This window comes from Lemur catta, chromosome 4, assembly GCF_020740605.2.
Source record: "Lemur catta isolate mLemCat1 chromosome 4, mLemCat1.pri, whole genome shotgun sequence".
In the NCBI taxonomy this organism is placed as follows: Eukaryota; Metazoa; Chordata; class Mammalia; order Primates; family Lemuridae; genus Lemur; species Lemur catta.
In genome coordinates this window covers 37,903,232-37,919,085 of record NC_059131.1, presented here as the reverse complement: position 1 = coordinate 37,919,085, position 15,854 = coordinate 37,903,232, and the positions used below count along the sequence as shown (strand labels likewise).

General features: G+C 33.8%; 1 protein-coding gene across 20 annotated transcripts in view; it reads left to right on the top strand.

Annotated features, from left to right (window-relative positions):
- Positions 1–11,987, top strand: part of NRXN1 (neurexin 1) — a 1,034,155-nt gene extending 1,022,168 nt beyond the window's left edge. For all 20 annotated transcript variants that reach the window (XM_045549583.1, XM_045549582.1, XM_045549580.1 and 17 more), the window contains one exon: positions 8,628–11,987. In XM_045549583.1, the coding sequence (XP_045405539.1) occupies positions 8,628–8,935 (308 nt within the window). In that variant the 3' untranslated portion in view covers positions 8,936–11,987. The remainder of the gene's footprint in view (positions 1–8,627) is intronic.
- The last annotated feature ends 3,867 nt before the right edge of the window (positions 11,988–15,854 follow it).

Sequence of the window (15,854 nt, the reverse complement as noted above, 5' to 3'; positions counted from 1 at the left end):
CTCTACTCATTTTCCAAGTCTCATCATAAATGTCACAGATTCAGAAGGGTCTTCCTGGTTCCCTGGTTGAAATCAGAAACCTCTGTTCTACTCCTGCATGGTGCCTGCGGTTTTCCTTCATCATGCATATCCCAGCCATTGCTTTGTATTTAAACTGTATGATTCTTTGCTCTATGTCTCTTTGCCTCACTAGATTTCAAGGTTCGTGAAGGCATATAAATCAAGTATTTGGTTATCTGCTCTACCCCTAGGACCTAATACAATCCCTGGAACATGAAATATATATTTGGTCACTATATGCTTGTTAACAGAAGGAGGGAATATTCTTAAAATATTGGGCATTTAAGCCAAGTCTTGAGGAATAAGCACCATTTAGACAGGCAGCAGGAAAAAGATCACATGAGCAAGGCATGCATGTAAAATATTTTTTGATATGTGGGGACTTGAGGACAACAATAATGTGACTAACTGTCTTTGAAAAAAATGCAAGATACATTTATATAGGCAGACCATTAAGGGCCATGGGAACAGCAGGTACATTCTTGAATAAACACCACAATGAATGCAAACTTCACAGATGCAATGACCATGTAAAAAGTCTATGAGGCTTGCAGGTGACTAAGCTGTGGACACATAGTTTACAACATACAGGATAATTGAAGAATAGGATTATGTAAATGCTATAATCCTATGGCTTCCCACAGAAAGGAGGGAACATGTGTATGTTACTCTGTCCATTCATTTTCTGTGTCACCAGAGTCATACAGGATGTGGTTGTCCATTACCCTTTTCATTCCATGTGGTGCCATTTGAGGTGGCAGCCTGTCCTAGTTGGGGCTGTCTATTGTGCAAGTGCATGATGAGTTTTTATGTGCCTACCATCCCTTCCCTCACAATACCTAGATTTCTGGAGAAGATAACTATACTCTCAATCTCATAATTGTGGCCTCTGAACTTCCCTTCAAACATGTGTTTTGGTGGCTTTGAAAGCAGCAGAGAAAAATATCAGACCCAGCAGCCAGGCAAGTGGCAAAGGTATATTGATTTCCAACTTCTTTCTGAATCTCCAATTTATTGGGGAAGGGCTAAAATGTGTCATATGTCCTCTCTCAAGCCTCTTGTCTGACCAGCAGGAGTGAACTTCAGAATGTGCAGTGCATGGGTGGAATTTGTGGGAGGGGAGAATGGAAAGGATTGGAAAACATCCAGCATCGTGACTTCTCACAGAACCACAGTATGAGTAAAATTAATGCATGTAATATAAATCGTGTACCTGCCTTCCTACAAATAAGGCATTAAACATGCCTTCTTGTGAATGATTACATCATAATTGTTTCTTCTGTTTTATGTCGCACTGAAGTACAAAAATGGGAAAAATAAACTTTGTGTTTTTTTTCTTTGGAGATGGGGGAAAAAACTGTGCTAATCTCAATTCACAAACACCCCAGGAGGCTACAATTCCAATTTTCTTTTCACAGTATTAATGAAACTGGGTACTAGAAAAGTCAAATCTTCCCCTGTAAATCTGAAACCATTTTCAAGGCTAGCCTAGAATTATAATAACTTCCACATCTATTAAGACACAATATAGAACCCTGGTCTAATGAGATCATTTTAAGCAACTCCTTTTTTCCTAGATGGGGTGGAGACAGAAATTTAAAATCGATTACTTTAAGCTTAATCTATGAGAAAACCAGAAGGACTAGTCAAAGACTCCTACTGAGAAAAAATTCCATAAATGCATCTTGCCAATAATTTTAAGTATCATTGTAAGCCAGGACTTCCAATAATTTCAGTTAGCAGAATGATACATGTTGGGCATTATGGAGTTTTATGATCCTTTATATATCCCTCCTGATCTGAAATATAGCTCCCATTCTATTTTCTTTTTTATACCATTGGTATGTTTTATTCTTTATTATTTCTTAAAATTGATAATTTCATATGATTCTTTTTCTTAAAGCTCAAAAGCTGAATTTTCCTGTCATCACGATATAGTGACATCTTTCTTCATCCTTGATATGACAGGGTCATGGTTGATGACATACCTCTACATTAACAGTTTATAGTGAGGAAATAAAACCAGCTTGGAAAATTGCCAGGAAACTACAATCTCACCCTGAAAGCTAACTTTGGAAACAATACAAATATAATATGATTACCACGGAAGACAGCTCATTCAAGTATACATAATAGTTTTATAAGAGTGATAAAAAGAGCAACTGATAGCATGTTATTGCCTTAGTGAACTCTTCAATATAAATTTAAGGACCCACCAAACTCACACTCTATGTTATAGGAATTAGGCATATTTCTCATGCAGAGTTATAAAAACATAAATAGCAGTTTTTAAAATAACATTTGATTGCAATGTTTCCAATCTCAGAAAGAATAACCAAGGATGTCAGACATATTCCTTGCAAAGCGAAACCTCTTTGGAAAATTCATTAATATTCAAAGATTTACCTTTCAAACCCATAATAATTAAAAATTAAAAAATTCTAAAAATAGTTATTTTAAAACTTTCATTGTGAATCATTTTGCTAAGTAATTACATGCTGCATACGTTCTATTTGTATATACTAAGTTATAACTAGGTGCAGTTAACAATGCAAAGTTTAATGGCTTAATGTTCCCCTCATATTGCCATCTGCATAACAAATGTTTAAAATTAGTGATCCAATATTATTTTATTTGATAAAGCATTTCATCTGTAAACAAAGTTAGAAAGAACTAACTTCATTTCATTGGAAATCAAGAATAGGGGAGGAGGGGAGGAGTAAAAACCTACCTAAAGGTACAGTGAACACTATTCAGGTGATGGGCACACTGACAGCCCTGACTTAAGCATTATGAAAGCTATCCATGTAACAGAAACATTTGTACCCCCTTAATATTTTGAAATAAAAAAATAATTTTAAAGTAATCATGCCAAGATAAACACAAAAGCTACTCTGATAAAATAATCACACTTAGACATTTTTGACAGTAAGAATAATTTTATCTTGTGATTTGAAATTAGGAACTTGGCAGTATATTTTGTTGTTTATTGAATGTTTTGCTGAGTGATGCACCAACCCCAAGAGGCAAAGAGTCCTGAACTTTGCTGGCCTGACCTTCGTTTGCCTAGAGATGGGGAGGAACATACTAGCTATGCTCTCTGAGGGCCATCTACAAGGATAATTTAGGAGCTGAGAGAGGGAGGCACAGAAGACGTACGGAGGGGGAAGAAGTGAGAAGAATAGAGAGGAGCATGGAGGAGGTGAAAGAGGGCCCAGGAGGCCGGTAAGACATGAAGCCTGCCACAAACAGCCCTGTTCACGCTACTAAAGTTGAAAGTATCTCTTAAACATGTTTGTCCCATGGCATTTCTTACTTAACTGGATCTAAATTAGTTCTTATTTGGGGAAATGATGTTCTTTTACAGATATAGTACCAAGGACTGTGAAAACTAAAGAAGGAACATATATGAGGACAATTTTCTTTGCTGTTGTGGTAGTTTAAAATAACTATCTCAGCAAACTTAAGGATAAGTTAAAATTTTAAAGATTTAACTCTTAAACTTTTTATGCAGAGCAACAGTTGAATTTATTATTCCATTTATATGACAAGGCACCAGAATATGACTTTTGCATTTAGTGTGCATTTTCCACAATGAATTATCATGTCATATGAATTGGTTTACAGTATAATGTGGAAATACGTTAGTAACTGTCCTAACACTTAAATGCTTATGCCTAACCTAAGTAATCACAATACTAATTAGAGAATGGAAAAACAAGAAGAGTCACAGAGCTAGCACAAAGGATTCTTGATAAATCTACTGGGATGAAGCAGACCATGTGGAACATTTCAAGAGACCATTAGATCAGTACATCTTGCCAAATATTAGAAGAGAGAGGAAGCATTAAAAGCCACTTTTCATTTGTCCTTTAAGGTAACACCATTTATCAGTGCATGAGTGCCAGGAATTTTTCCATAACCATTTGGCGAAGTGAATATGAAAGAAGGGAATATAAATATGAAAGAGGTCATAACCCTTATGGTAGTTCTTCATCCTTGCTTAGTATAATCAGTAGCTTCTGAAACATTTAGGCTAACACGCCAACAAAAGTCAAAAGCCTTCATGTTTCCATTAAGGTGTATGTATGTGCTCGCCCAATAGCTGGTAGACTACATCAGTCCTATGCTACGTTTTCCATTGACCTAGACCCCTTGTGCTCTTGGGCCCAACATAATTAACTGGCTACATCAGCTTAGTTGTACATACAAGTCAGAGTTAACTTTTTTGTGTGTGTGTGATTTTTTTTAAATATAATTAACTGAATACATCAATTAAAATTTCTTATGGATAGCACTTATCTTTAAATAATTTCATACACCAACAAGGATGTTTTCATTTCTCTAAAGTCACATAAGTGATCCTTAATCAGTCCAAGAATTTGGCTTTTTATCCAGGTTATATTTTAATATCTAGATTTTTAAACCTGTATACAAAAATCACCATTATACATCTATTAAGTTGATTTCAGTATGATTTCACCATTATCATTTACATTTACTTTTCAGCTATCAGAGACTTCGTGCTTTAAGTAGCAAATTACCTAAATTATGAACACATTTTCCAAACAAAATCGAGCTCACAATTACCAAGTATATACACAGTGCAGAAGCTTAAACTGAAATCGCATATATATTTGCCTTCTCTAAAGTTCCTACAAAGAATTTATGCGCTTCTAAACCATCTATTCTGTACATTTAAAATGACATTTGGCTTGATTTAAATAGTTAAAAATATAAAGGCTAAAATTTTTATAAAACTAACTCATAAATATGGACTCAAATTTTAAACCAAGCCCTGAAACAAAGCATCCAAAGAATAACTGAATATTAGTTTAGTATTTCTGCATGGCATGATAAGGTTTTCACTAACAGTAACTCAAAGTTTTGTCTTTATTTTTAATAATGGGAATGGCCTACAACTTAGATAAACCCTAACTTTTGACCATTAAGACTTAAAGCTAATTTGTATGCATTCCATTTTCAGCTCCTCCTCTTTATGCTCTTATACTTGGTTTATAAAGTGTTTTCATCACATGCTCCAAGAAAAAGAGATGAAATTTTAGTTCATTAATTTATATTTTCACGTTGCTGAAAAAAATTATAGATTGTTTTACTAATTAAAATATCTTGTTTTAGTTTATGGAGTATTTAAGGAAATATAAAATTCTCAAATCCATGAAATATATGAATTATTTATGAATTTCTCTGATTAAATTCCTTTTATTTTTAACATTGTCATAAATGGTTAAGAGATGACTACATTTCTCTTTTTCATAACTTTTGGAACAAATTGTGTAAGAAGACATTTAACCTTGTTTGTCATTTATACTATTCTCCACATTTTAATTAATATGAAATTTCCTCAGGTTTGTCAGTGATCATCAAAATAAAGCATTAGTGACCATAAGTGAAACAACATTTATTCATGAAAATATTTAAATTTCTCTAGCTTTTATGTCCCATTAACACATAAATCATTCTGATCTTACAATAAATGTCAAGAAAAATTTCACTAGCCTTCAGATTAGAAGTATAAATAGAAAAAATGTGATTAGTCAGATATGGAAGTAACTCCATATTTTAAACCTATATTAAAACTTCTTGTGACTGTTGTTAAAATTTTAGCGTGAATAAGGGGGAAGAAGGATAAAATGTTTCTTTATTGGGTTTAGAGTTTGTTTTGGGTGGTTTTTTTTTTTATAGGTTACTTTAAGAAAACACAATCTTTACAATGTCACATGTTCACATGTGGATTACATAGAGATATTTTTAGGCCTCATGAGACTAAACATTTTGGCTGGTGTTGCAAATGATAAGTATTTTCCTTAAACAGGAGATGTTTATCAAACGTATGGCACAAATTGAAGTATTTCAGGCTTCGCTATGGTCTTAACAATGTTTTTGTTTTCACACAAACCTATTGTTTTGTGCTACATGCCCAGTTGTTTTGAAAACATTTCAGAAATATTTGAGCAGATAAAAGTAAAATAAATATTCTTAGATAAGATAGTCCATTTATGATACCAATTCCTAGTTGGGAAAATATATACAAATATATTTTTTTCTGTAATGCCTCGTATTGTCTTATGCATATATTCTTAGTATAGAAAACTTAAACCCTGTATTCCATTAAAATTATCAAGTTTTACTATCATGAGCTAAATGGCTAAAAAATCTTATCTCCATTCTCCCTATTTCCTTCTGACAAAATAATTGTGAAAATGTGTTTAAAATGAAAGCATTCCATCAGGCGGGGAATAAGTGATTTAAGCAACATTTAAATAAAATTCCTTTTTTAATGCTTGAGACACCATAGTAAAAGAACACTCTACAAAATGAAAGTTGTCATTGAGTGAAAGTTGGCAGCTGAGCTAATTGGTATACTTTGGCAAAGATGACTGTATTTAAAAGAGAAAGTGCCACCTTTGGTTTGTCAGGTAGTGACAGAGTTACTGCAGTATATTCTATTCTTTGTAAGAGGAAATTAATTTCCTGTAATCAAATACTGTGGATTATAGTCCTTTTTTTCCTTCTACCTTGGCCACAGAGGCACCTCCAAGGCTTTTTATTCAGCAACATTACATGGGCTTCTGTAAAACAAGCAGTGACATATTCAACATAAAAAGGTTTCATCTGCTACATTTTGTAGCTCTAGAACACAGCATATTGCTGCTTTGAGACTGAGAGCTACTACTTTGGAAGTGACTATATTTTAAGGCTTCATTGTGGGAAGAAAATAGAAATCACAGAAAAAAGCCACTCTTAGGCAGAAGCTTGGTGATGTTTGAAACTGGAATTACAAAAGCAATATAGACCTATATGGCTAGTAAGTGATTTATAGTAATTACCATGAAACTATTGTAGAAACATTAAAAATTACTAAATGATGTTTAATAGTAGTGGAAAAAAATCCACAATTTTAGTCTTCTTGAATTTTCAATTCCTGGGGTGTGTGTATTTGTGTATACATATACACACATCTCTAATGTATATGCAGTATTGAGATTATTTGAATTCATTTTGCATAATTTACAAGACATAATGTTTTGAAAATTATAGCATTTGTAATGTACATCTGAAAAGTAATATTTTTCTGTAGGACAAGGGAGAGGATGGAGATTCAGGGAAATACAGAAAACACAATCCATAGAGAAAAATGACCTAGGGTCAAGGGGGGATATAATCTTTTCTGTCTGTCTACAGTTCCTATTCTTTCATATAAAAAGTTTTTACTGGGCGTGGTGGCTCACGCCTATAATCCTAGCACTTTGGGAGGCTGAGGTGGGAGGATCACTGGAGGTCAGGAGTTTGAGACCAGCCTGAGCAAGACTGAGACTACATCTCTCTACAAAAGTAGAAAAATCAGCCAGGCATTGTGGCATGTGCCTGTAGTCCCACCTACTTGGGAGGCTGAGGCAGAAAGATCATTTGAGCCCAGGAGTTTGAGGTTGCAGTGAACTATGGTGACACCATTGCACTCTAGTTGGGCAACAGAGTGAGACCCTGTCTCAAAAAAAAAAAAAAAGAAAAGAAAAGAAAAATTTTGTATATAGAGGACAACAGCCATCCGTCAGCATATCTACCAGCTAAATCTCAGGCCTTTTCTTCCCCATCTATGGTCAATTTCAGTGTCTGACCAGGCCTTGGTGAAGACATTAGATACCTTGTAATCCATTGCTTATATCCAAGGAAAACCTTTATTCATACTTTGGGAAGACTGAGTGAGGTTTTTATCAGTTGAATAAAACTAGGCTAGCTAGTCTTTTATTATTATCTATTAGGTAGTAGCGAGTTTTGACTCAAAAATCAAGCTAGAAGATATCTAAAACTGAGAAAGAATGTTTTCATACTGTCTCCTCCAAAGTTTAGCTTTGGGGATCACTCAACCACCACCAATGAATAAATAAAATACATACATACTTGTGCAAGAAAATAAGTATCCAACAGAAAAAGACATTGATTCTTTTTTAGTTTATAAATATGTGACTAAAATTACACTTCGAAAAGCAGGTAGGCTATATTAAATGACGCAATAATCTTATTGTTTGATACCAGATTTCGAAAGTAATCTTAAATTCAGTTGTCCTGATTCAGTTTTAGAGTTAGCCCTAAGTATTCTAGAACAACATCAATTTGATTCTTATAATGATCTCCTCTAATGTCACAATGATTCTTCTAATGATCCCCTCTAATATCACAGGGTAGGGCTGTTTGGATTCTATTTCACGTTTTGAGTTTGTAATTTTTCACCTAACACACCAACAGGGCCCTTTAGAGCTAATTGGAGTTCATCTGGGGCCAAGCTTACATGACCCTGTTAACAAAATTGATCTGTGCGAAAGAAAAGATGGCAAATCTCTCCCAGAACATTTTGATTCATAGTCCCTAGTTTTTAGTGACCATGAGGCACAAGGATAGCTACAGTTGGGAACAGTATACTCTTCCTAAAGCAGTAGGTACTATTCCATTAGGCATAAAAATAGATGATAAATATTAACATAGCTCTCTGGCATTCAATAAACTCAATAGTCACTTTGTGTTTTTTCTCATCCTCTTTCCTATAGCCAACCCAACCCGAGCAGGTGGGAGAGAGCCATACCCAGGCTCAGCAGAAGTGATACGGGAGTCCAGCAGCACCACCGGCATGGTCGTTGGGATAGTAGCCGCTGCCGCCCTATGCATCCTTATCCTCCTCTATGCCATGTACAAGTACAGAAACCGGGATGAAGGCTCATACCACGTGGACGAGAGTCGAAACTACATCAGTAACTCAGCACAGTCCAATGGGGCAGTTGTAAAGGAGAAACAACCCAGCAGTGTGAAAAGCGCCAACAAAAATAAGAAAAACAAGGATAAAGAGTATTACGTCTGATCCCAAGATCTTAAATGGACACTTGTATAGAAATAGTCTTCATTTTATCTGAGACATAATATAAACTTATTTACTTTCCTTTTTATGAAGCACATACAAAAGAAGACAGGGAATGCAATCAGGAAGGAAAGACTTTTTAAAAAATAAAAACAAGTATCTCATGCTCTTGTTTCTCAAAAAGAAAAAAAAAAAAACAGGGGCCAATAAATTCCCTAACATCCACAGTGTTTTCATTTACTCTGCCTGTCTTTATGTTGCTGGAACATTTCTAAAAGACAGTGATGACCGCACGCATTCATAAGGCAAAGGAGTATTACGACATCAAGGCACAACACAAAAAAACAACACAAAACATAACACAAAAAAAGAAGCTACCTATGATCCTGGATTTAGCCAAAGTGCTAGCGCTTTCCTGAGAAGTCAGTTAGTCCAATTGCCAGAGAAGACTGTCATTTTGGGTGACTCAACCTGCAAACCTTTAAGTGTTTGCCACCTGGTGCAACTGGAGAAGTGGTTGGAACTTGTGTTTGAAACAAAGTGCTGGCTTTTTTGAAGACTTGTGTAGGAACACATTCAAAAAGCCCCTTTCTGGTTGTGAGAGAGGAAAAGAAAAAAGTATGGAGGCCTTATTTTCAAAAATGTGAAATATAAGGCACATTTTCACACAAAAATTTCAAAACAAAACAAGAGGGCATAGATGCAATCATTGGGAAATTTTCATGCACGCTTACTATGTTATTACATATGTTTATATAAAATCCATCTCTGTGTGCTTTCTGGACTGTGATAAGTGACGTTTTATAGCCTGTTGTATAGAAAATGCAAAATATATCTCTGCTCTTCAGCCATTTTTGGTAAATTCAATGTTATAAGTGTTGCTAAGTATAGGGAGTTTTATGACATCAGAGCAACATTTCAGTTGGTTTCTTTTTTTTTTGCCACCATTATAAATTGCCACAATTACTTACTTTTATTTTTTAAAAAAATTACAGTGTAGTGTTTATTCTAAGGAAGATATGTATGAATGTATATAAAAAGACTCAACTTTTTCTTACATGTACAGCCTTCATTCCGTTGCAATTAAGTTTTAATATTTGTATGAAAGGTGTGAATTAGAAGGTAAAATATATACATATATATCTTATAATCTTTTCTCCCCCAAATACTCACATTCCAACATACATTCGCATTTGCAATCTCTCTCTCTCTTTCTCTCTCTCTCACACACACGTACACACAGGAATCCATCAGAGATGATGGAAAACCCAAACGTGCATATAGTAGCAAATATTTACTGACAAATTGAAAAGCAGAAAGGAAGATAGTTGTGCCAAGGTATTGATGACAAATGGGGTGATTTGCTTCATCGAGATCTTGCTCCCAGGAAACCTCAAGAAGATTTTAATCCCTAAAGAAATAGAACCTTTTCTAATCAAATAGAATATCACTGGTATACTGCTGCATGAATATGAACCATTATGTGGGCAGGTTATGGAAGCAAAATTGGTTAATCTACCTTAACTCTGGCTGCTGCAATTGAAAACTTTGTTTCTAATAAAACAATATACATATATTCTCTGAACCTGATGTGCATGATAAACATTTTTGGAAAGTAAACACTTTCTCAACTAGGAAAGTATTTTCAATAATTTCTAATTCTGTATTACTACCCACTTTAAAAAATCATTCTCTATCTGTTGATTATTGACTATGTTTTAACTTTTCTGGTTTTACATATATAGCATTAAAATAGTTTTAGTTTAACACATTAAGTAGAAAACTATAGATTATACACTTGTTTTTGCATATTGTTTCAATGATCATAGCAATAAATTATTAGTACGAGAAGGTAATGCAAAAAAAAATGCATTATTTGCAAGGTGAATGCTTCAGTAAAAATTGGGTGCATTACTTGAACATCTTCCAAAAATAAGATATTAAATTTCATAGAAGAGAAGAATAACTTTACAATTAGCTTTAACCAGCAAAGACAAAAAATGTAAAACATCTCTTGTGATACTTTAGTTGATGAAAAAAGCCAAGAAGTGGCCTGGATTTCAGACATACAGCACTTAAGAAGTATATACAATTCATAGCAAATCACCACTATCTATGGTTGCCAAGTAATTATTGTGTATGAAAATCTTAAAAGCTTTTCATGACCCAGAAAGAAGGTATAAAACTAAAATTTAATATCCATTACTTCTGTTTTAGGTTTTTATCTTGTTTTAATTTGCCAGGTTAAATAATTCACAAGTCTTTCCCCCTACCCCTTCTCATTCAGTCTTACTCAGGGAAAGCCAGTGAAATAAAAAGGGAAATATAAAACCACTAATTTACATATTGAGTTTGAAAAAAAACTGGTTGCTTTTCCACTTGACCTATTAAAGCTGAATGAGTTTCCATCTGGAAAGATTATAAAATATGATAGAAAACTAATTGAATGGTATTTTTAAGCAGTATATCTATGAAACATGGTGTTTGAGATTGAGTTCAATACTTCTTCCCAGAATACATCTTTAAAATACATTTAAGGATATAATCTAATACTACCAGTAAAAATATTTCTACTGTCATTGGCCTACACAAAATCTAGCATTTTTTTTTTTTTCTGAATGGAGAAAGAAAACATGAGTTAGGGAGAGCAAATGACTTGAATAAAATCCCAAGTATCTTCATACCAAATGTATCAGGGTTCCATGCATAGTTTGCAGTTAATAGAGGATTTCACACTACCTGGCATAATAAATTTGATGACATCTCTAGACTATAACTTTTCTGATTGAGTATGCTTCTTTTTTTAATCCATGTAATGTGTTGCCTTTTTTAAAAAAAGACAAATACTACAATGATGTGTGAGGTAGTCGATCCCTAAGACATCAATGAAAGGCCACAGGACCCTACCCTTCTAGTGCTTTGTGTGATTGGGTATCTAAGGGGTTTTCTTTGTTTTTTGTTTCTGTTTTTCTGTTGCAAGGCCAATTTATCCATTAATAGAAATGCTAAGCAAGTGGAATTTACTGTTTTGTTAATAAAATATTTCTTAATACAACTGTGGATTTATTGATTTTAAAAATTACATGCGGCACAATTTTGTGATACAGTGGCATAGCAAGGAAGACTGCATTTGAAGGGAAGACCCATTCTTACACAACCAGAGGAAAAATGTTGACTCTTTTTTCTGGATATTATTATTCATTAAGCACCTCTAAATTTATACACTTAAAGATGCAGCCACTAAATATACCTTTGTTTACGAGACACCTGAAACCATAAACTATTTAAAACTAGTTGGAAACAGCATAAAAAATATTGATTTCATAAATATGGTTTTCTCTGTAAAAAACAATGGAAGTGAAGTTAAGCTGTGTTTAAATGCCAACACTATCACTAGCTACAAATTACCTAATTTCTTTGACTCTCATTTCTCTCATCTGTAAATTAAGAGTAATAATACCAACCTCACAGGGGGATAGGAACTAATGTTGTACCTAGCACAACTAAGTGCAAATAAAATGTGGCTACTAGTCATACTATTATTTTCCACAATAATAATGGCTCTGACAAAACATGTCAAAAATGTTTGCTCAGGTTGTATTATTTGGAAAACAAAAGCAAAAAATAAATGATAAAGGAACATACTAATTTGTTTCCATACAACTATATGTTAATTTTTTTGTAAATCAAAGTAGTTTTTTGGAAATCAGATGACCCATCAGTAAGTTTTAGTACAATAGTTGGTAACTGTTTTAAAACCCTGGCCTTTCAAAATAATTTTCTGATAGAAATATATTTCTTCTTTAATAGTAAGTGGTTTGAACATGAAGGCTTAATCTGTTTTGTACCTGTATTATTTAGATACATGTGTTATTTCTTTCTTAATATTAACTCATTATTTTTTAAACACAAGAGGAGAAACCATCTACATTCCCTTAATGTCTAAATTAAAGGCTATATAATTTATCCTACCTTAAAAATAAGCCAATCAAAGATGGTGGCTGTATAAAACTTATTTTCAGTAAACAGACCAAGGATTCTTAGATTCTTTACCTCTAGGGGGCATAGACCCCTTGGTCCCAATGGTTAGGCATCAGAGTTTACTAATACACACACACACCCACACACAATTTGGCAAGCATTTGTAGATAAGCATTTTCCTAGGAAAAGTGTTTCATTAAGTTCATCACATCTTCAAAGAACTCCAAAATTCCCCAAAAGATTGAGAACCACTGAAATAGACATTGGATGTAACCAAAATTTGTTATAAATAATACTGTAGATGAATGGTTTAGTGAGTATTAAGAAAGCATCAAAGAGATGATGGCATGAACTAATTTTAATGGTACTATTAAAATATGAAGTTTCCTTCCCTATACTTAAATGTCCAACTATGTAATCTTTATGAAAATTAATATTGTTTCATTTTTATAAGTTCAATCTTCAAATATTTATTGAGTACCAATATATGTAAATCACTTTGTTCATCCCACATATTTCCACTCTTCTGACAAACTTAGTATTCATTTAAAGGCAAATTTCTCCAAGGATTGGAACACTTGATTTAGCACCTTGAAGATAAGCTGTACACACCCAATATGCAGCAAGGTTTTAGCCAACAAAAGCATCCATATTTAGGTGTGTGGAAGTCACTGATATTTGAGAGTAACAGACCAACTACAAAAAATGCCTAATTGACCACATATATGTAGTTATCTTTAAATTTAAATAAAAAGAAAATAATTCATCAGGAGATTTATACAAATAAAGCACCTTTGATCACTTCTTGATAATTCTTATATCAAGGAGGTTGAGTGTTTCTAGATCGACTATGATAAGTACATCCTATGTTTGTGCAAGTACTATTGTCATTGAATGCTATTTCTCCAAACAAGACAGTAATTCTGGGTGAGGAATGTGTCCCTCACCTGAATTCCATGCCTATGAAAGAAATGATAGCAGTTTATAAAGCGCCACTGAGAAACCTTGCTTAAGAGTACAAAATAACTCATTGAAAAAAAAATAGAGTATGTGGCTACAATATCAATTCAGTAAAAACAGCAATAAATAAAAAGTCTTGTTGACTGCTTCTGGTCTGTGATAGTTCAGATGTTTACCATTTAGAACTATGTTGTTTTAAAGTTAAATAAAATAATCTCAGTAATGACCTGTCACAACCACAAAATTTAAAGCAAGACAGGTTAAATCCTAGATTTGAAAAATACTAGCTGCGGGGCTTTGGGCAATCACTCAATCATACTAAGTTTATTTAGCTATAAAAGCAAGATAATGAGATAACCCATAGAAATATGAGGATTAAAAAACATAATGCCCTCAAATGTTTTGCATAGAGTTCATATTTCATTAAAAGATAAAAATTACAATAAAGATTACCTTAAATAGGGTAAAATAAAAAGTGTGCTAGACAACAACTAACAGTAGAATCACCATAAAATTGTAGATTAAGAATACTTTAGCGGTTCATGTTAGTATTTCTCCCAGCGTAGATGACACTCTTACAACGTCCTACACAAAGCATTGTTCAGCCATGGCTAAAGGAAGGGTAACTCCTTTGCAAGGCAGTCTATTTCATTGTGAGGTAACGGGTTCCTTACATCTAGTTCTCTGTAACTTCTACTTGTCTGTTCTCATTTTCTTTGTGCAAAAGAGAATATATCCTCTTTTCCACATGAAAGCCTTCCCAATACCGTCACCCTCCCCGAAACCCTGCCTGCATTTTCTCTTTGCCAGTCTTAACATTCTGGTTTCTCTTGGCCTTTGCTCCAATTATATGGATTCTAAACTTCTCATAATCTTAACAACCTCCTCTTAAACCTATGTTCTTCACAAACTATGATAAAGAACAACCATAGCAATTGGTGATCAGCCAAAATACGGTGGATTTTTCACCTTCCCTGATTTGAACTTTTCTTCTCTCTGGTAACACTTAAGTTTTCATTCTCTTTTAAAAGCATGTATTACTTGTTCAAATTATAATACATTGAATTTATGATCAACTAAAATTATCAGATTTTTTTCTAAGACAAATCTCCTTTAACTTGCACCCATGGAACTTGTTGTTTGAAATTAAATATAGAATTTTGCATTTAACTATGAGAAATTTTATTGTATAGAATTTGAAGACTGGCCAGGTGAGACCTACTTATATCTTGGTTCTCTCGCATGATGTCCTAATATTCACCATTGACAAATTTTTACATGCATTTAGATAAAAATTATTAGGAAAGATATCTGAGGGATGCCTCAAGGGACTTCTTTCTAAACAATGCTTTTCAACCAGGAGTACTTTTGCTCCTAGGGGACATTTGCTAATGTCTGGACAGAGTTTTTGTTTTCATGTTTGGGATGGAGAGAGCTATTGGTATCTACTGGCTAAAGATCAGGGATGCCGCTAAACAACCTACAGTGCATAGGACAGCCCCCACCCAACAATGATCCCATCCAAAATATCAATAGTGCCAATGTCTATAGACATAATACGTATCAACTTGCCAATAGTCTTTGAATGAGTCACTCAGTCTATCCATCTTGTCTACCAGAAGATCATAAGACACTCAGTTATCTTGCAATCAGGATAGAGAGTAATTTCTCCCTAAACCATCAGTGAATCTATTGAGAAAGAGAATTATCTTAATTTATAATGCTGTTTGTGAATTTTTACCACTCCTTTTAAAAAGTGACCATAAAGCATCTATTTTTTAAAACAATTCTAATTTTGGTTTAAAGCTCATAACTGTAGAATTTAAAATATCCTTGAAGTATTACCTTTTGAAATCAGGGTAACACTTGCTTCATTCCTTCTTTCATGTCATATCTTCCTTCCTAAGAATATCAAAATAGCCAGTATAATGTTCATGCTCACATTCAAGTTGTCTATAATGTAACTGGCCTTGACATGGAC